The 23,523-nt window shown below is 31.7% G+C and overlaps 1 protein-coding gene and 1 long non-coding RNA gene across 2 annotated transcripts in view; one reads left to right on the top strand and one right to left on the bottom strand.

Annotated features, from left to right (window-relative positions):
• Window positions 1–12,048, top strand: part of LOC124353604 (sphingosine kinase 2-like) — a 31,033-nt gene extending 18,985 nt beyond the window's left edge. The window contains 5 exon segments of the mRNA XM_046803518.1: window positions 1,924–2,044; window positions 2,206–2,393; window positions 7,431–7,620; window positions 8,563–8,702; window positions 10,632–12,048. Coding sequence (XP_046659474.1) covers window positions 1,924–2,044; window positions 2,206–2,393; window positions 7,431–7,620; window positions 8,563–8,702; window positions 10,632–10,823 — 831 coding nt within the window. The 3' untranslated portion in view covers window positions 10,824–12,048.
• On the bottom strand, window positions 1,837–2,376 carry LOC124353605. Its single transcript, XR_006921611.1, has 2 exons — window positions 2,238–2,376; window positions 1,837–2,068 (listed from the first exon to the last, which is right to left on the bottom strand). It is a non-coding gene; the product is annotated as an uncharacterized LOC124353605 (long non-coding RNA).
• Window positions 12,049–23,523: the final 11,475 nt, after the last annotated feature.

The raw sequence follows: 23,523 nt of genomic DNA on the forward strand, positions 1-23,523 counted from the left end.
ATGTAGTTTAAGAAATCAGATTGGCTGCTGCATAGTTTCTTTTTGCTCTTACTGACAAACTTTTTTGGAATGGATTTTTTGACGTACATTGGGTGACAGCTGGAGAAATGTAGGTAATTCATGGTGTTAGTCTCTTTTATGTGTAATTTAGTTTGGAGAAATCCAGATTCAATAAAAAAACATCTAAATCTAGAAACGTGACTTTAGATTTAGAATATATCCATGAAAATTTTAAAGAAGAGAAAATCTTGAAGATCATTAAGAAATTGTGTTAATGAATCGACTCCATGATCCCAGATGAAAAAAAAATCATCTATATAACGTAGCCATTTCAAAGGTATTAAGCGTTGTGTATCTAAAAATTCTTTTTCAAATAAGCCCATAAATATATATACACACACACATTTTAAAATTTTGTGAATATTTTCAATGTTCAGGATATAGTCAACAGGTGACAAGAACTCAGACCCTTGTGAAGCTTCCATTTGTTAGAGAGTGGCAGCATAACATCTACCACACTGACTAACACCTACTGATATGCTTTCACTCTGCCCACAGTTAAATCTAATAATATATACTTTGAAGCAATCTTTGGAATTAGAAAGTCACATTGTTTTGTATTTGAACATTATTACTTGCTTTTGTAATGCCATACCCTGCTTATATTTAACATGTTACTCAAATTCTATAAATGTTTTCTAGTTCAGCATTAGTGTCCCATACTTTTGTTGAAAGCTAAATTTATTTTTACTTGTAAAAATGTTCAGTCATTTCTTTTAAGAGATTTATTGTTCAATTTATTTGGTTTAAAACCTTTAGATTTTTCTAAAAAATTTAATTCTTTTTATTTTGAAATCTAGAAAATATTGTACATTACAAAATGTTACTGGAATTGTTTAAATATTGTATAACATTAAATCATTTTAAATGTTGGCTTTACGGGTTAGAATAAATTTTATTTTCAAAATGTTTGGTCTGTGGAGCCAATGTAAAATTATAAGTTTCTTTTTCATTGAGGTATCTAAGAACTGGTTGACCTTAGATAGTTAAGACTACACAGAGCACCTGCACTCATTTTCCTCATAATGTAAATCACTCTTACATCACATAAGGTGGCCCAATCAACATGTGTCATTTCTCTTTTGGACAACTTCCCTCAAAACATAACGAACATTTTAATTTATAAATACAATGCCAATATGATAATAAAAATTAACAAATTATGCGGACCTGCAATAAATTAATGAAAGTGTATCACTAATTTTGTAATTTTAACACACTGACTTTGATAAATCATTGTCACCGATCCTTATCGAGTAAATAGGTTTGTACATTATAGTAAACGTATGTGACAAAAAATTACTGGTTGGTTGGAAAACAATTATTTTAAAAAGCTAACAGTAACATAACATACAATTAAAAAATGTTTATTTTTAAAATCCTGTTCAATTGAATTGAATTTAAGTTTATTACAAAGAGAAATTTTACATAACAAAACTGAAAAGCTTTACTATTCATACAAGTGTATAAAAACATTAAATAAAACTTTGACAATTATACAAAAAATATGGAAAAACCTACATGGGTAGTCTGTCTGTGGGTAGGCTGTGTTTCATTAACTGTGTATAATTGGAAAGAGATAAGTTAAAAAGGAAATGCCAAAAATCTTAATTAGAATAAAAAAATTATTTCTTACTTTTAAATTTTATTAAATTAATTGTAGTTTAAATAAAAAACATAGAAAGTTAAGAAAAAACAGCCAAAACACGTTCTTGACACTGTAATCACTAAATGTTTCACACTCTTGGGTTTAGGTGGCATTGAAAGAGCAGCAGCAAGAGTTCAGTTTCTTTATCAAAATTTTCTATTAGGTTATTGGAGACATTTCAGGGCTACAAGGTTAAATGTGTTGCCTGGTTGCAGACAATGTTTGCGTTCCTGTCGGTGGGCTGGGGGTTCCTGTCGGATGTTGACATCGAGAGTGAGAAACTACGAGCCATCGGCAGTCAGAGGTTCACTGTCTACAGCATGGCCAGGCTCATCGGTAAGTCTTTTACACAGTTGATTCCTACACAATCGATTGACAGTTAGTGGGTACTGAGAATACCATTGTGACTGTTAATATTGAGAATGTTTATGTTCTAATAATATTGAAGGTATCTAAAGTATAATACTGATTTTTGTATGATGTCGTGCTCTGTGAAGGTCTGCGCACATACACGGCCCGACTGTCATACCTGCGTGTACCGGAGGATGAGCTCTCCCGGCTCCACACCACCCCACACATCTGTGTGGACCAACCCTCCTCTCACTTACAGGACCCCAACACCAGTAGCTTACCCCACAGTCTCAGTCTGGGCGACAGCATCAATCTGGAAACGGAAGCGAGTGAGGTCAGTCATTTCTAAGGTTCACTACATTTTTATACAGTTTGAAATGCCCTCTGTCCACTCCTTTCTTTCTTCCTTTCTTTCTTTCTGTCCACTCCTTGGTTAATTTAACGTTCCTGGAGGAACTTTATTTACCATAAACTACGCCCGGTAGATAAATCCCTTTATTCTTATGGGGAATTTAGGAGAAGGTTTTCATTTTGCTGGTCCAAGACAAGAGACAAAACACTGTACTTTAGCAGACGAAAGGCATTGCTCGTGTTGCTGCCGCTGCCCTGCGTCATCTAGAGATTTAGGATTGTCTCACTTTGATATTGTAAACAATAGAAGATGGTGCCCATAACTTTTGCTAGGATCGTCATAGAGATGTTTTGTTCATGTCATTGTGTGTGTTTTTTAATTTACCTTTTAAATGACATGTCACAAGATAGAGGTCACTGATGGTTCACTCCTAGACTCTAGGGCAGGATACGGAATACATGGACCTGGAGTCGACATGGCTGTGCCCCTTGGAAGACATGCCATGGTTTTTCAGGCGGAGGTCATGGCAATAGACTCATGTTCCAGAAGACTCACACTATTGAGGACAAAAGGATTATCATACCTAATACTTTCTGATAGTCAGGCTGCACTGAAGGCACTGGATACCTGTTCGATTGATTCGAAAGCGGTCTGGGAATGCAGGAATGCTCTAGCAGAGCTGGCAACAAATAACAGAGTAACACTCGGTTGGGTACCGGGTCAAGAAGGTATTCATGGAAATGAAAAAGCGGACATCCTCGCCAAAAAGGGAGCAGAATCCACATTGGAGGGGCCTGAGCCAGGTTGTGGGATAGCCTTCTCCAACATTAAAGCTCTGGTCAAAGATTGGGAAAAGAGGACAAGACACAATAATTGGAGTAGAGCCTCAGGTTTAAGACTATCCAAATTGTTTATCTCTCCTTACGCTAAAGGGTGGACAGCTTTCCTAGACCAGAATAAGGAGGATATAAGACTGATATTAGGAATGTTGACAGGACATGGCCCTCTGAGGAAGCACCTTATGAAGGTAGGCCTTAGTTAGAGCAGGGAATGTAGACTCTGTGGAGAAGAGGAGGAGTCAGCGGAGCACATTTGGTTGGATTGTCCTGCCATCGTAGAGACTCGGAACAGATACTTGGGAGCATATCTCCTCAGCCCCAAGGACATTAGAGAACAGGAGCTCTTAAATCTGATTGGTTTTTGCAAAAGCCTCGGTCTTTGAGGGCACAAATTAAAGTAAGGGAGGCGCAAAGGTCCTTTTTAGGACTAAGTGCGGGGACAAACTGTCCTCTTCCCTCAGAAAGGAAAAAAAAGATAGAGGTTGCAATTTGAAAATTTAAAGTGACTCCCCTCTACCCCTATTTTTCAAAGAGGAGAACATACTTTTGTCCTTCAAAAAGTCCAAAAAAGTATTTGTAATATATCCAGGTATATCAGGACTTTATAGCATGTATGTATATCTAAAATCAGTATACATTTTTAAATTGCATACATTTTGGTATTTGAATATTTCTTTATACACTATAAATTGTACTACTATAATACATTGAATGTAGAAAAGTTTGAGAAAATATTTCTTGGTATTTTTTATGAGTCAAATAAATGTTTAACAAGTTATTTTTGGTTCATTGGTTAATTTTAAATCTTTGTTGGCTTACTTGTAACCAAAAGAAAAGACTACTAATTTTCTATATATAGTTCTTTAATATTCAATATTCATAATAACTTAAGTCTTTCCTTTTTTTAATTTGTGTGTTAGATACTTTGAATCTGGTTTCTCATTCTACACCATGTAATTTCCAACAGATATTTTGAGTTATAACTTGGTCAAAAACTATTTTTATAATTTCTTATGTCTTTAATCGGTTCTAATCCCTTTCATATATTAGAAACCAGTCCATTATTGTGTATATCCCTATTCTCCTACCATCAAAATTTCTCTTCCAGAGTCCACACTCCCTTTAACCCTTCTTGGGCACAAATGCTTTATAATTTATTCTAGTGTCTAATAGTTCCTTTTAATTTTTGTTAACACTTTCACTACCGCTTCCTCATTTTGACAACTTATTACACTACCACCCGTTTAATGATTTTTTAAATAAATATAATTTTTTAACCAATTATAACAAAACTATGGATCCTACATTTTTTTCAAAGCTGGGTTCTTCCTCTTTCTAAACAAATGCTCGTGCATAAATATTTTCAAACAGAAAATCTAATCTATAACATAATTGTATTTCTCATTATTATTTGCTGTATTCAGTATTTTAATTACTGACACTACAGCTACAAATATTTATAATTATATTTATAATTTTTTATTATGGGGCCCTAACCAGGACCATCATCAAAATCTTCATCAGAAGCTGGAAATAAAGAAAAAACTGTAAAACTCTATAATAAACCATTTATTTGTAAAATCACAAGGATACAAGTTTGTATTACTATTACGCTGATATTTGTTTTTTTTTTTTTAGCAATATCAACAAGTCCATCGGTAGTAAAATCAGGATCATTATCTGTGTCATCTTGGAACAAATCTTCACTTTCACTGTCGCTTGAAAATCTGAGTAACACTTCCAGCACTTGATTGTCTTCAATACTGTCACGATTTATAGTATTTACTCACAAAACAATTGTTGTAAATTAAAGTAATAGCAAGCAAATCAATAACAATGCAGTCAATGAATTAGCAGAACGACAAAAATGGCCACCCCGACACGACAACAAGTTCGTAACAAACCACTTTTTTCCGATATTCCAGGTGACTGCCAACATTTCATAGATCATAATCCATAGAGTAAGAAATTAAAACATGGAAATAGCGAATGACTATCAATGCTGAAGTCTAAATACGTTAAATATATTTTTATTAATGTAAAATGTCGGTGCCGTCAAAAGACGTTGTCGGCAGTCTAAAGAATTCCATGCGCGATGTTGTATGTTTCAAGTCATAAGCGATGTTGTCGGCAGTGACAGTGTTAATGGTCTCCAATACTCTTATGTAACTTTTGATTGTTTTCTTGCTCCTTTCTGACCTGTAGCTCTCTTCTGATTATTTTAAAAACTGTTTATGGACAATTTTGTGTATTTTTAGTTTTTTCTTTTCAATGTCAAATGACAGTGATGTCTATGTTTGATCCATATATTTTGTTGATTGGTGTAAACGATGGCATGTTTGCAGACAAACTCCGGAATCTGTTGCCATAGTGTTCGGTCCTCCATTAGATCCTCCTTACCCTTCCTCCAAACCGAACAGTTCGTGAATATATGGGTGAATATTCCTGATTGACATACTTTCACTTTTAGTGTAACTAAATGTACCTTTCATATCACTTTGGAGTTGAATTTCTAATATATTTAGCTGATATTTTGAAGTAAATTTTATTCTTAAATTTGTTATTACTGAGATATGATATCGGGATGAAAAATTTATGGTAAAAAATGGTAGTTGGAATAAAACACAGAAAACAAATTCTGTTGATAACCACATTGGCATTTGACCTAGTAGATAACCTACAAGTGCAAGATATCTTATTTCGCCATAGGTGAAATAGATAAGATACCAAATAGGTATTGTATCTATTTCATACCATATTTCTGTTTGTTTTGATAATAGGAAAATATTCTGGAAATTCTTTTCAAGAGAATAAAATATAAATATCTGTCATGAAATTTTTTTAAACATGTAGTGGGAGTAATGTTGTTATATCTAAACTTGCATATGTACTTTTTGTCTCAAAACTGATACTTCGTACAAAAAGTAGACAGAGAGAGAGGTTGAATAACATTACTTGCCATTACAGTTTAACGTATATTTTTTCAAGTAATTTGTTGCTCAAGTAGTGGAAATGGCTCCAATAAATAGTAACTTCCTTTCGTATTGGAAATAGAATAATTAATTGAATTTATACTTCTAAAATAGTTCTTTACATTACTTTAATAATGGCTTGACTGATTCAAAGTATGAGGCTCTTTCTATTGAGATATAAATCTAGAATTTGGAACTGGGTGGGTCATGACACCAAGAGAATTCTAACTCTGTCTTTTTTATTTTAGGTCAATTTCGGAGGACAAAAGTATTACCATGTATTTTTGTGTGTGAAAAATAACAAAACAATTGGGTTTGAACCAATAACAACTCAAGAATTCCAGAATATTAACATTTGTACAATAAAAATCACTAGTGCCGTCTTGGTGCCCATGGCATTCATTATCCAAATCTCTCCTGGATTCTGCAACTTAGGCTACACATAATGTAGTTATGTTCAGAAGGGTTGATTCAATTTTGAGTTTAGCTCCAGTTAACCTTCCTCTTAGTGCAGTATCCTGGAATTCGGAGTCATGTTTGTCTGAAGTAACGTTATCTTCCAGTTGAATAGTAGCCTCTTTTATTCTCATATGGTATGTACTATTACAGTATATGGGGTTCTTGTGCTGAGTGTAAATTTAATTGAGTTATAACTGCATAAAAAATCACAAACAGAATTTTGCACCATTCAAATTCTTGATACAATAATTTTAGAAAATTGGAAAATTCAAACCTTAATTTTGAAACCGTTCTCTATCATATTATCATATTTTATTTAAACAAGTGGTTCTTAACTAATATTACACAATGCCAAAAGAAAAAACTTAATTTTCACTCTGGAAGAGTAAAAATGAAATAATTTTTTTATTTTAAGGTTGAGTTTTGGCTGTTCTTGTGGTGGATTAGTAGCTGATAGCATTGAGGTTAAAGAGAAATAAGTTAGTGTTGGTTTGGTCCTCAGTACATTTAATAATAATGCAGTTTGTAATTATTAATGTTAGGATTCCTGTCAACACAATACAATTTTCTTTATACTCAACACCGAAGCGTATTATTATTACTGACACTGAACTCAGTTTGAACTCAGTGACACTGCTGACAGTTATATTTTTGGATATTGACTAATTTGTTTATGTCCTTAAAGAAATCTCCAAATCCACCATTCCTGTATCGAGTGTATGTGTGAAGTGTGGTCCGTCGTGTTGCAGGATTCTGACGGATTGCGCAGAGACAGTTTCTACTCTGTGGCGTCACGCCGCAGCACCTACCTCTCCGTGTCGGGTTCCAGCTACCTGAGTCTGGCAGACGAGGGGGAGCGGGAAGTCACCATGTACGGCCCCGCCTCCAATCTGCCGCACCTCTCGCAGCCGGTGCCCCAGAACTGGACAGTGTGTCAAGGTATGCTTACGATCAAATAATATCTTTGTATAAAGTTTATTGTTGATGAAGGAAGGTTGGGAAGGGTAACAACATTTTGAACATTTACCATCATTATATGTTATAGTAGGTTTCGAGGATTTGAATCCATCCTTTTCGTCAGGTGCGGGACATACCTATTATACATTACTTATTACATATACATACATACATGTACATATGCATACCTATTATACATTAGGTATGTATAATACATTCAAAAATAAAGAAGGAAAAGAAAAGGATTCAAATATACCCAAAAGCTGATTGGAGTCCAGTACAGGCGTTGTCACTGCAAAGGATGCAAGTCCCAAGCACAATTTTTACATCATGTGCAGTTACAACGCCTGGACTGAACTCCAAGTAGTTTTTGGGTATATTTGAACCCAAAGAGGATAGACTCCAATCCTTGAAACGTTGTGTTATACCTTTTGTAACACATAACAATGGTAAATGTCCAAAATCCGTCATCCTTTCATAATAATATCCATTCATTATCCGTGAGTGGTTTGCTACTCAACTGACCATCTTGACTAATTAAAGCCTTCGACTTGGAACATCTCCGGATATTACTATTAATTATTTGTTAGTCATTTTGTTAAATTTAGAAGATGGTGTTTAATTTATTTTATTTTATTTACGTGCACATTTATTGACTTTTATTTTACTTTTGATATTTTTTATTGGTTCACAACTAATGTGTTTTTATCTGCTGGTATTGTTATTTATTTTTCTTGGTAAATTGGTGAAATTGTAAATATAAAAAAATTAATATTTAGTGATTGTGATTATTATAATAAACGGAAGTATGAAATTAATAAAACATTGCAACCAGTATCGTGTTTGGTGAGTCATATTTACCACAGCCTTGCCTTACATTTTATACCCCATGGTTGTTACAAACAACTGGATGTTACTGTGCAGGAGAGTTTGTTATGGTGCATGCAGTGTTCAAGTCCCACATAGCCACAGACTGTGTCATGGCTCCCGACTCCAAACTGGATGATGGGATCATCTGGCTGTTCATCATCAAGGCCGGAATCACCAGAGCACACTTGTTACAGGTATAGATCACCGTTCTCCTCACCTTGATTAGGTAATGGGATCATACGTAAATTGGGGAGCTTCAGTTGTGAAGTGGATGAGCTATTTGTATTTTTAACCATTACAAACTAATAAATCAGTCTAAAGTCGAGTAATTCGTAAAATTTACGATTAAATCAATCGTCCGCATTGTGCCCTCTCAGGTCAAGTGTTCTAAACATCCAGTCAGATAACGTAGACCAGTAGTATATGGTGTTATTTTTGAGATCAGAGGACTGGCAGCATTGGTCTGATCTCCATATCTGGTGGGTGGATTTTTGCTGTCCGGTGCATTTATACAAGTGTCATGTAATCTTATTTCTTAGGCTTGCACAACTGGTACCGTGATGGTCTTTAAGATTTTCGTGTTCAAACCACAACGAAAAATTGCAATCACAATTCATATATATTGATATATTTTAGCCTCTTTTTGGATACTGATATTCAGTCAACAAATTTTTAACTGAAACTGGCAGGTCTATCAATACAATCCAGCAGGAGCTTTATCGTGATTGGCCGAAGCTTATCCAATCACTGATTAGTCTCGGTAATCACTGATTAGTCTCGGTAATCACTGATTAGTCTCAGTAATCAGCAATCAATACAGCTTCTTTATCATACGCATCCAGCAACTACGTTCTGCTTCAGATGTTTATTTACGTTGATTTTTCAAGTGTCTTAGGTGTACACTAACCCAAGTAGATAGTAACGTTTTGTTTTTCATGGAATCTCATAGACTCCGAGTGCGCACAGTAGATTCGTCTTTCACTGATCTCTAACAGTTCTTCAATGTTCAAGACGGCTGGAGTGTTTCACACTACAGTCATTCCTTGAATGTAAGGAAAATACGTCTGTTTTTCACGTTCTTCATTCTGACTTTACTCAAAATGTTACATTCTGAAACTTAACTTTTGTAATTTGCTTTTTAAAAGTTGTATTATTCTGCGCTATGTTGTAACCATTCTCCTGTAATGTCTTATATAATGTCCTCTTTTCTCAATATCCCAGTTATCTTTATCTAATATGTTGATAGCAAAATAAATTGAAGTATTCAATACTTTGAAATTCTGGCTTGGCACCTAAACGTGTTAAAAAATTTGATTTTAAAAATAACCTATTGTTAAGGTTGAAGCTTTTTAACCCTTCCCATGCCATAGACGGATATATTAGAAGAGTAGACTTAGACCAAACGCCAAATAAGTTATATCAGATATTACAGATTGTCTCTGGGAGAGTTTTTTTCGTTCACAAAAGGCTTTTGGAATGCCTAGTGCACAATCCGTGCTGTTCACGGTTGCCCAGGAAGTATTTATAAACGACCTTCACTCTGCGGCACGGGGAGGGGAGTGCCCTTTGTCTAACTCCGACCACCTGCTCGTCAGTTCTGCGTCTCCTACAGAGCCATAACCAAACATATCCGTGGCATATATTGCTGCTTTCTCAGTTGTCACAAGTGCCATTCAGTTTACTTACATTCTACAATGAAATTAAAATTTATTTGAAGTAAACAGTTTTATAAATAGATTTTGTTTTTATTTTTATCAATAGTTTTAAGTAAAATGCCCTGTTTTATACTTTTTTTGCTTTCACCTTTTATAATTTAGTTATAATAAAAATTAGCTTTGAACTTTATATAAGACTATAATAAAAAACAAAATTTTTTACTTGTCTTGGCGTTATAGGAATGTTAATAGATTTATTAGTGGTGTGCGAATGGTTAAGTGAGAGGTCACAGTTTCAATGCTCTTGGAGGTCAATAAAATTAAAAGTATTGTTTGATTTGTTTTCACTTATAAATCCGTATAAGAACTAAAAAACATCCCAATTGCAGCACATCCCAATTTTATAATCAACTTTTTTTATATCAAAAGGAGAGATGAATCGTTTGTAACCTGTCATTCTTGTCACAGTTCCTGCTAGGCCTGTCGTCAGGCAGTCACGTCAACGTCGCCCAGACCGAGATGATTCCTGTCAGAGCATTCCGGCTAGAGCCACAGTGTCCGGGCAGTTACATCACTGTTGACGGTGAACAGATTCCCGATGGACCATTCCAGGCAGAAGTCGTGAGTTGCACAACCAACATCATGGCGCGAAGCCACTAGCCTGTGCGTTACTTGTAAATTAGTGTAAACTTGCCGTTCTCATTATAGTTTTACGAATTTATCTTCTTTCCTTCCATTCTTGCCAGAGCTTAATTTTAAATATAAATAATTTCCCAGGTATTGTGTTCTTAACCACTTCGTAAGATATACATACAAAAATTGTAAACAACTTCTCTCTATGATTTTTTTAAAAGGGGAAGTTATTATTTAATGAAGATTTATAAATTTGTCCTCTCATTTCTGAAGCCTCTTTTCAATATTAAAAACGTTATACAATAAAAAAGTGTCATCAAAATAAAAAAAAGTTTATTTGTAGTAAAACTGTCAAAATATAACTATCGACATAAATATGCAGATAAAATGATCATTACATTTGATCAGTGGAAGAAACTCTTAGGATCTTGGATCCAATCGCTCTTCTGTTTAATTTAAAAAAAGTAACCAAACAAAAAATTTTTATATTTCAAGAGTTGTTCTGAAGTGGTCATGAAACCATGTTAGGCTATTTTGTTATATTGTAATTATTTACAACTTTGTTAATAATGGTTTGATTATGAAATTACATGAAAACTAATTGCAATTTCTTGCTTCATGTTTGTAAAATGGGTTATTTTATTTTTCTAGATGTGTAAACACTCTATACAAAGGAGTGTATGTGGGTTAAGCATATTTGACACACTTTGTTGATTTAGATGTGAAACGAATAAAAATATAAATATAGTTCTATGTTTTGAAAAATTAAATTGGTTATGGGTAACTATTATAAGTTCTACTTTAGTGAATAATTTAAGTCTGATGTCTTAATAAACTATGTTTACATTGTCTTTAATAAGAAATTGTATAGGTCTACTTTTATACTGTAAAGAATGTACTTCATACTCCTGTTTTGTATAAGAGGTGGGATTTGTTTTGTCAATCATAAAAGTACAAATATTGTAAGTTGCTGTACATATTAAGGACGATTCACACACTTGGAAGTTTAAAGATGCTTGTTTAAATCAATTTAATTCCTACTTTTCAAAAAAAAAAAACATTACATTAAATTGAATTAAAATTAATTGATTAAAAAGTGAATATTATAAAAAGCATTTTTTAATACTTTACTCGTTGTGTGGAACAAATAATAGATTATCAAGTTTAGTATTGTAGTGTTTTTATTTAGTTTTTCTGATTTGAGTGTTTCAAGCACAGGGACAGCCATAAATACAGTTCTAACTAAAACTTTTTTGTTTTTTTTTATCTTACCTTTGAACATTTTCATATACAAAAACCGGTTTAAAAGAATTTTGAAATACAGTAAACTTCCGTTAATCCAGCACAACATGTTAACCTTACCTAACCTATTTAGTAGTAGCATTAAATGATTAATGTTTTGCGTTGTGCAGGAAAATGTTACTTTTTTCAAAAGGTATACCGAATCACCAAGCATGCCGTATTAATGAAATTTTACTACATTCAATAAGTATTTAATACTTTTTGGCTGCTATAATCTTTTCCTAAATCACCTAAGTAAAGTGTCAGGCTGTTTTCTATCACCTTGCAAGAATTTAGGGAAAACTTGTATGCATTGTTATAATAATTAGACATTGAAACTAGCTGTACGTAAACAATGGTTTTTTCATTTTTCCAACTCCTCCAATGATGGACAAGTGGTGTTATTTTGAATTCACAGGTATTGTAAACAAAAGTTTTTTATAGTAATAAGTAAATTAGCATATACATTTTTGGGTAGGGTTTCCCCTGCCTAGACCTGTTTAACATTGTTAAAATGTATGCAATTAATTTGTGTTAAAATTTATGCAATTAATTTGTGAACGTTGAGAGTTCAGCTCCAGTTCACCTTCCTCTTAGTGCAGTGTCTGGAAACTGACTCTGTCACAGACATGAATCCTGGAATCATTTGTCTGAAGAGTCAATAAAAAAAGGTCCGCGTGTTGAACTCTGCGTTGTTTAGAATAGAATAGAATAATGTTTATTGTCATTTTACAAAATGCATTGACAAAGTCATAAATACACCTAAGTGGCATAGTCAAAAGAGATATTACTCTAATATATAAAAATACTGTACATATATTTTAGATTTGATGTTAAATAAAACATAATTCCAGTATACAGCAGAGACACATATACTACATAACATAGTGTAATCTAGGTGAAGTGGTGTTCTCATTGTCTCATAAGGTGCACTAAGAGGAAGTAGACGTGGAGCTGAACTCAACATTAACATTGAATCAACCCTTCGCACCACTGCTGCGTTATGTGCATTTATTTTGTTGTTGTATATCGGAGATATATTCTCGCAACCATTATAAGTGGTTCACAATTGGATGTTACTATGAAAGTGTAGTTACTACTACAGGACTTTGGTTTGATATTTTGTACTGGAAGTGGATGAATATTCCCAGGATAACATGTAAATAACTTTCAAGTATCGTAAAATATTGTCTCAGATAAAGTATTTGTTTTTGTAATTGTAATTTGAAATTTGTGTGAAGAGACCCAATCATAGGTTATGTTTATCTTTAACATTATTAAATGCTACATGTGTGAAAATCCGTGCTAACAGTATTGCATAGCACCTGCGGTTGTAAACTTTCGTTCTTCAATATTTATAAAGCTATTTTTCAGAAATGAAAACCACACTGGGTTATAAGTATAATTTTAATTTAATATGATACAGAACTTTGGAATTGTGGAAGAACTTTTCATTATGGATACTTTTTAAAAAATATTATGGTGTTGTACGATTTCTAATGTCCATTAACATCGTATAAGCTCTTTGTTACAATAATTTTAGGTTATATGGTAAGTTCCATTGATTTTTTTCAATAAGTAAAATATGTTAAGTTGAACTTGTTAGTAGAATTTTGCTATAATTTTCAATCAAGGATAAAAGACTGATAAATAATTGACTAAAAATTGTATTATAGGTTTATTTAAATTTTTATAAACAAACTACATTATTTAACCCTTTAGCTGCTGTGTTCCTGAATTCGCGGTGAAACTGGAGCTCCGGGTCTATTTTCATACTAAAAACCTCCAGTGCAGAGTATTTTTTTCCCATTTTTAAGTTTTTGACATAACACATTATTTAAAGTTTTATAAATACAGTAAACAATTAACAATGTTTAAAAACTTCTCAAATAATGTCAATTTGTCAAATAATTACAACTTATTACCACTATCACACAACTATCTACGAATAAACATCGGCAAACACCTCGTAAAATATTAACGTAACCATTCCCAAACTCATGTATGATACAAATCACGTGGTTCGATACAAAGTAGTTTGAGTAATTTCCACAAGTAATTTCCACAAGATTGCACCACCAGCTGAACAGCTATCTACTAGACATTTCTAACATAATAGGACACCAAGTAACACAAATAACAGCTGATACAACAAAAACAAAACTAGAGTTGCACGATATATTTCGGGCATGGCAGTTAAAGGGTTAAATCTGGGTATATAATCAGGTTCACATTGACGAATTTAAAAAAATATTTGTCAGATATCCAAGTGCCACTCATCTGTAACTATACATTTATACAAGAACCGGGAATCGTGCTTTAAAAGAGCTTATCAATTGAAAAAAGAATGTGTATAATTTAATTAAATTACGAGATGCTAATTGTTTACAGACAATATAGTTAAATTTATGTCATTAAATTTATCTTACCTCCAATGTCACACAGGGAAATGCAATATAATAAATTTTTTTCTTAAAATACAGGGTTAATACAAATTTGATTAAATCTTTATATTTTTACTAAGAAGTAGGCAAGTCATACTTAACACACTTACTGTGGTGGACACAGCTTACTTCTGTTCCGGCTGTTCTAAAATTGATACACGACTCATGTCACAGTGAAGATGTTAATTTTAAAAGTTATTAAAAACCTAACATTCTGGTAAACAATAAAATTTAAAACGAGCTACTTTTACTGTAAGTGGTGGTCTTGAACGTAAACCTTATGAAATGCAATATTATCCAACGATAAAAATTATAGATGAATGATTAATTATTGTGGTAACCTTCTTAGTTAGCAAATATTAAAATATTGGTAGAACTGTAATTGGCATAAATAATATCTTGTTGTAATGTAAGTTGTGTTGTGTATATATTTTAAGTTAATTTTTTTTAACTAAATATTTTTACATTTCACTTTTTGAATCTCAATTTTATTTCAAACTATAAGTAAACTCCCATTTTTGTACCTTGTTGTGCCTCAGTTCACTTCTAAACAGAGCGGAAAAATATAGTGTATAATCTATATTTACACTGTACCATATTTAATTTTTACATTTATCATAAACAAATTTTTTAATTTACCACAATTTTACTTTTTAAGCTTTAAAACTATGTAAAACAGGCCCAATTTTAATTTTACATATTAATGTTCTTAAATTCACACCATTGGCTTTCAGCTTGTGAGAACAAGGCGCCCTATAAAAATGTTCTGTTACCTTCACCTTCCATGTCCAAAAGTGCCTTTGCCCTTTTGTATGAAAAACTTCGATGTAAAGAACATTCAAGTGTGGTATCGTTCCCCAGAAATTTTTTAAAAGTAGTGTAAAAGTCAATTTTTTAATGCTAGCTGAGTCATGGATGTATTTTAGACAAGAATTCTAAAGTGATATATTTTGACAATGTTGATCAACTCTCACTACATTGAAAATAATTGTATGAAGGACTCTGCTCGTTCACTCAAAATTAACCCTCACCCTCAGCCTGACATAAACCACATACAATTGGGAAATAATATTATTGTCGTATATAGAATGTTTTGGTTTCAAGATAAATATAATTTAACTAAAAACAATAACTTCTTTGTTTGAAGGTTATTCCTGTTTCCTTAACAATAACTGTTATTATCTGTTTTTTTTTTTTTAATTCTTAACTTTTCCCTGTTCATATCTAATTACGGTTGATGTCTGAACGAATAACTCGGATCATCCAATTGACTTTTGTTATATGGTCTACAATTGCCGAAATCCGATGAAATAAATTAAAACCATTGTAAATTTTTTTTTAAGACTCTTGTTGAATTTATCTAAATAATTTTAAATATATTTAATATTTATCTCAATTTTTTCAGTATTATTTCAACATTGTTTTTACAAAAAAGTCATGAAAAAAATTTTCAAATTAAGATATTACAAACATCTGAATATTTCAAGTTCTGAATTTGAATTGATAAATTACATAGTAGGAAGAAATCAGTACAGAAATGCAATTATAATTCGTTACCTCTCCTCTGTATTTCCGTAACCCATTTGCAAATCCATAAAATATCTTTTAATGAGTTTACTTATGGTGTCTGTTAAGAGTTAAATTTCGTTATAAAGCACTTTTAGAACCCAAAAAATATGTTATAGATGTTTGGCTGTGACTTTAAAATAAATTATGTTTCAAATGGTTGTAAGTTACCTAGATTTGCAAAACTATTGGTAACTAAAAGAATTAAGTGATTTTAAATTAATGTACGATCTGAAACAGCTGACAGTGAATTGAATTCATGTGTAGAAATAAAAGGTATTTTAAAAACAAGAGGCAAGGAAATTGGTGGATCCACACAATGTACGTATTAAATTAAAGCAATAAACCTGTTAGTGACCTACTTATACATTTAGGTTGCAATTTTGATTTTATGTATGTTTTGAGCTACTGTTAAAACAAAATAACATAGACACATAATTAAGAAATTAAAATTCAAGAAAACACTACATGGTTTGTGTGGTGTTATGTATTGCATACCAATAAAAGAATAATACAAATATATATATATATATATTGAAAATAATGAATACAACCCCATGTATTTTTCTACTTGCTGAATATAAATTTGTTGCTCTTTTAATCACTCACATTACATTTTTGAGAAAACAGCATAAATAAGCCCGTATTTCAGCCATTTTTTGGAGCCAAATACACAGTCAATTGTGTCAAATGATACTGTTTTCATATTCAGAGATCAAAGTAACAAATTTTGGTTCATAAAATGGAAAAGTGCGGGAGGAAGTAAAGAACAATTAGTTCCATTGGCGATTGGGAGCAGACTGTATTGTCTCACTGATAATTAATTTAACCGATCGAAGATCCGCTAGTAAAAAGTACAGGTATTGAATAATTTTGGTAGCTGGAAGAATAATAATTTAACTATTTAATTACATTTCAGGCATTTTAAAATGACATATAGCCAAATATCGAAGTCGGTTATGTGTTCTCTAATATTGGGTTAGTGGATTTGTGCTTTTGGTGATGGATTTAGAGGATTCATGTTTCTGACAATGGTGTTTTTTATTTATTAGAACGTAAACATATGAGAAATGTATTTGTTGTTTTGTAAAATAAATTATGGTTTCCTATACCACTGAAGCTTTAGTCTTATTTTAACTAAATATTTGACAGTTTTTGAAACTGTGATGTAATATGCCAAAAAAAAACTACAAAACCATGTTCAACAACTATGGGGTTGTATTCATGATTTTTCTTGAATTTAATTTCTTTTAATTATGTACCTTTTAAATCTATAGAATGTGATTATATAATGTAAAGGAATTTTTACAAATTAATTTATAACAATCACAAATGTTTTGTCAATTTTGAAATTAAATATATTTAGAGGTTTATGGTTTTGCAATAGTTATAATGCCTGCACTAGTCTTTTTTCTGCAAACATAACATAATTTTACATGTAATATTATACTGTATCCATTGGGTAAAGGCCTAGACTTCTTTAAATTTTTCTAAAATATCAATTTATACAAATATCTATTCAATACTAGTTGAAACAAAGTTTTAAATAAGTACTAAATACTATATTTTGTAAATATTTTATTCCATTTTTATATTCTGAATTTACTATCGGGTAGGGTTACTAGGCAAATGCTGCAATCACTTCTTTTCCAAAGACTTTCTCACAATCAGAACATAACTTGTTCAACAAAACCTCTATAAAAGTAGAACAGAGTTTTAGTTAGGCCCAACTAGGTAGTGTTCACATGTTTGAACTTCATCCTGTCCGTAAGTAGTTTTCAATGTTATAAATTAAAATAATAAATACTACAACATTGTGTACATATATAAGTATATTTCCCTACAATCTTAACATATAAAAAGTTCAATATAGTGAATAACGCTTAAAAAAAATTAACATTGTTGCAATTGATTTAAATTATATTTGTAATATTCAGTCTTAAGGTTAGTTTTTGTAATGTAATTTATTTATAAAAATATATGAATATGTTTATAAAATCATAAATCTCTATGAACTGTTATGTTTTTGTTTTATTTATTGTAAAAATACAACTCTAGTATGATTTTCAATTGAGTTGTTACGAAATATTTACCTATAAATACTCAGCAATATTCATACGATTAAAAATTTGCTTCTCATAAAAAATAATATACACAAGTATGGTTAAAAATGTTTCAAATACCATGTTAGTCATTGTAGAAGGAATTTACATTTCCAATCTTGAAATGTAGTATTTTGGATTGTAAGATTAAAAATAACTCCAGTTTTAGTTTACAGGACTAGTTGCTTAGATTATGGTAGTTTGTAATTAGTTGGTTAGCAAATAAGCTGCTTGGGCTATTATAAAAGTAGGAGTGCACTTTTAAACTAAGTTCTTTCACTTTACAAAATCTTGTTGAAGATTATAGGATCATTTTATTGTAATGTAGCTGTAAAAGTCTGTGTTACATTTATTAAGGGCAGTATTTGTTTTATTTTTCCTATATAAGCAGGTTTTAAAAGTAAAATAGAAAATTCAGTTGTTCACAAGCATTGCTGATGTCATCAGGTTGACTGTTTATAATATTACGCAAGGCACTTTGAAAAGTACGAACTGCCACGATTACGATCTGCCCAACTACCTAGTGCAGTTAACATCTTAATATGTCATCGTTCAGTACTATGGTATTCTTGAAGCTATTCTATCTAATCAGTCATTTAACTATGTTGTATTTAATATTGCCGAACCAAATTTTTGTAACTATAAAAAAATGAGGTGTATGTACTAAAAACAAATTCCCAAAATAAAAGTTTTTGTGAATAAATAATCCTCAAAACAAAGGAGTTTTCCCCTCAGGAGTCAGATTTTACCCAGTAACAAACTCATCCAAAATAAATGAGAAAGAAAGCTTTGTAAAACATCTTAAGCATATCTGTTTAATTTGCCACGTACACATATCAATACAATTGTTTTAAAAACAATTGAAATACACCAGCTCGGACGTTCTTGAATAGGTCCTGGTTCCTCTTAAGAATAGGGGTCCATTCCGGCCTAAAGAAACTGGTTTGACATTAGCTTCTGTCTATTTACTCGATTATTGATTATTAACAAACATTTTTAATGTTCAAGAATATCAAATTGTCTGCAAACAACTTTGTATTTACTTTGCTAGAAAATAAGATGTTGGCCATTCTAAATGTTGCACTAGTAGCCCATGTACGTTTGTCATTCATCAAGTGTCATAGAAGAAACAGGGAAGTTGTTTTAAGACTCTCCAAAGATATGGAGGCTAATTAAAATTTCATAAATTTACATCTGGGTTTAAAAATATTCTAGAAGAAAAGTAAATTGTTATCTCAGAAATTCCCATAGCGAAAGGTTTTGTATGAAATTTGTTACGGTTCAACACTATTGATTATATTCTATTAAGCTGAAATAAGATGTCAACCAGACATAAACATTACCTTTCTTCTGACTGTGTCAGGACGGATCTTATATAATCGTCCTGATTCAAAAAGTTAGCTGTTTTTCCGTGTGTTTTCTATTTGTATATTTTATATTGGTTGTTACACAGCAGAGTATACACAAAGTGCCAAATGGTGACATCAGACAATGGCTAGAGATTTTTAATATTGAGTTGTTTAGTTCGGCCTATATTAAATTTTAAGTTATATATTGTAATAAATAAATTCGTTTTTTTATAGGTGGTTAAAAACAACTGTGCTAAAGAATTAAGTTGCTATACATTTGGTTGTGATTATACGCTTTACACACAACTGTGCCAGTGATAAGGGACTATTCATTTTATAAGGCCCTCATCTTCAGACATTTTATTGCTTTGCACATTTTGGTGTGTAAAAATTATTTATTGCTAAAGTTCATATTAAGGATGATCTAAGCTGTAGATGGCAAACTGGGAACGTTTACTCATTGTTTTAAATTTAAAGTATTCTATAAAAATGAAGTTTTTGTCAATTCTGTTACATGTAATATATGATACATTCCTTGGTTTTAAATAACATTACATTCTCAGTAACGATTCTTGTGCAGGGAACATTTTTATATTCCCGACTATTCCAATGATGGCTTGTTATTTTAAGTTGACTCATTGACACGCAGACATTTAATTTCATTAATTAATGAAAATGTTTCATCACAGTTTTGCACCTCATTTCTGGTACATTTTTATTGTGTATCTGCTTCACATGTTATCTAATATTAGTAGGACGCATAGATTAATTAAAGAATAAGTGTTTTGTACCCTAATGGTTTTATATCAGTGAATGTGTTAATTAAACCCCTGCCATAATAAGTCTGCAAACAATTACAATCAAGATAGCTATTTCCGTATTTGCCTGGAAACATAAAAATGTAACCGTTTTTCAAACCGGGTGGTTAAACGAGCGATGTGCCAAATCCAGGGTTGCTATAAACCTCTCTATTGTAATGTGCAATATATGAAAGTTATTTTGTACTATAGTTTGTATATTGTATCTTGTATTCATATAAATATCACAAATATTTTGTCTATCCTACGTCTTTATCAACTTGTTACGTTTTTAAAAACGTGTATTAGTAAATAGATCCCATAGAATACCTGTCAATTATGCAATATTTTATTATAGGCTAGTTGTTTCTTTGCATTTAGATGTACTTTTTCACCATTAGCATTATCTTATGGTGTCTACCACATATTTGCGTGTTTTAATTTTAAATTAGGAAGTTATTCAAACAGTACAAATGGGGTTTCCAAGAGGGTTTTTGGCAGTTGTGTTATTTTGATACGCTGTTAAAATAAGGTTATTTTTTGCTTTTTAAAAATTGGGCCTAAAAGGTGTGAAAATTTATTTATTATGATTGTGTTAGTCTTGATAAAATAAAATTTAAGAATTTTCTCTCTCATGATTGGATCGGTTTTGCTGACAGAATAAATGTTGAAGCAACATTTCTGTACTGGCATGCGCAGTGATTGGCAATTAAAATGGGCCAATCGATCCAAAATTTACAGTCAAGTGAAGCAAATAATTATAAATTGTAATCTTAAAATAGCAGAAGGAAGTTGTCACTGGTTTAAAAAAAGGTTACATGTTGAATTGGAATCCAATGAAATAAATCAAAATGGTACATTAAAGAGAGTTCATCTTGGTGTTAAAAATATATCATTTAAATATCTATCGCAGTTCAATTCAGTAAGTTGATATAATTAAGATTCAAATTTTAAGTGGATGTAGAGTTTAAAATTAATTTCTTAAAGGCTTCAATTTTGGTGGAGTAAAAGCGGTTATCTCTTGGCCAAATTTATGAATTCCTCGCCACAGATTTTATTTTTATTTATATTGGCCAAAATGGATTATAATTGAATCTTATTAAACATTCAGCTTTTGAGCCCTGAACAAGACTACAGATACCGTTTCTTGAAAGGTTGTTACACATTGATAGAATAATCCAAATCATCAATCGTCATTAATGAACTTGAACAGAAACAGACTAAATGAAGCCATACCTCTACATGAATGAAACTGAAAATAATTTATTAGTTTTAGCCACATCTCCTGGATGTTTAATATTACTTGTAATTGTGTAACCATACAGGAAAATGTATGTGTTTTTTGCATTTGATATTTAACGGTTTGCATAAACACTTTATGTCCAGATGATACATAACAATGGCGTAACTAGGACTTGACTGTGGGGGGGGGAATTTGATTGAAGACCACACTACAACAGAGGTTATGAAATAAATCTGAATATCAATTAATAGATTAGATATGTTTAATTCGAAGTAAAACATTTAACTGCTGTATTTCAAACAAGTTAGATACAAGTTTTTTATGTATAATTTTTAGAGCTCTCGGGAGGGGTTGTAATATTTCCTTATCCCTCATTTAGTTACGCCACTGACATTCAGCATTGAATAATTTACATTAATTGAAAAAAAAAAACTGGGATTCTTAATCATTTTAGTCAAATAGTCAAGTCTTAAAATTGTTTCCAATGTTTGTTGTGTGTGGTAGACACCGTCAAGTTTGATTCACAGCTCACATAGACTGAAACATATGCTAGATAAGGTTATTAAAATATACACTTTGTCATTGATTGATTCTCTTGTACTTTTATTACTCATGAGTTTTTAAAGCATTTAGAACGATTGTTTGTGCTTAGGTATATTAAGAATGCATATGCGGGTGCTTTACATAAACATTTTAGTTCTCAAAAGTTTGAAACTTTAACATTTCAATTTCATTAAATCAATGGGTGTACGAGAAATTGTAATAACGCTTAAACATTATCATCATTGTTAGCAGAATTAACATTACTGGATCAGCTTGGCACAGAGTGTTCCCCTACTTAGTTTATCTTCATTTCTCATTTTCATTACCCTCGTCGATCATCTCTTGCTTACTTCGTGCCTTCTTCGTTTTCTTCAATTAATTGCCTCCAGATCTATCTATCGAATAAGTAGCTTAGATTTAATAAAAACTAATTATAATTAAGTAGGTAATAAATTAAAACTAGCTCTAAATTTCTTTATATATATAAAATCATGTATTTGTGCAGAATTTGATACAACAGATCTGAAACACTGCGAGTTTCCTGGCTGACCTTTATTATAAAAGGTGTAGGAACGTTAGCAGATTACACATATGGCAAATTAGCCCAATGATCAAGCCTACGGATCTACTTACGTGAATGTATGTTTTTGGAAAATTATTTTTTCTTTAACAGGTAATCGATCAAACAAAGTTTCATAACTACTGTTTTTTTTTCTCATTCAATCTACTAAAGTGAATATAAACTCCTGTGTCCGGTTGTACCTGTTTGTCAAGAAAGGGAGGAAATAATGGTTAATAATTTGCTTACAACCAATAATGGCTCTTAATGCTGCCATAGAATACATCGTAACAATTTTTAACGTATTCTGTTGCTTTGAGACTCAGTTTATGGAAAGCACCTCGTCGAGGAAAAGGTTCACGGTGACAATTGCACACTGATTAGTTCCTGGTAAAGTCAAAGCACACTCGTAGTCTTAGGCCAGTTCACTAATTGCTCAGCTAAGGTATTGACTTTGCTTGTATCATAGTTTGTTTGCTTGTTAGGATTTATCATTTGTTAAACAGTACGATGAAGTTTACTTCTCAAATATATTCTATTCAACTGTTCGTCCTTGTTTGATTTCATTCCTCTCCAGTCCTAGAATAGAAACATGTGAAAATGCAAATGGCTTATTTAACGTATAGTGGTAATGGTCATTATTAAATAAAGGGAATCTACATATCAACTGTATCAACACTGAGATCAACAAATGTGTCTTGGTAAAAATGTCAACAAAGCTAAAAATTTTAGATGGTGATTTCTTTCATAATTTCAATGTGCAATAGGTGGTATGTGAAATTCGTCTTTATAACAGTTTAATTAAATTAGTGTTTTCTGTAACCATTAAAATTGATTTTGAAT

This window comes from Homalodisca vitripennis, chromosome 2 (genome assembly GCF_021130785.1).
Source record: "Homalodisca vitripennis isolate AUS2020 chromosome 2, UT_GWSS_2.1, whole genome shotgun sequence".
In the NCBI taxonomy this organism is placed as follows: Eukaryota; Metazoa; Arthropoda; class Insecta; order Hemiptera; family Cicadellidae; genus Homalodisca; species Homalodisca vitripennis.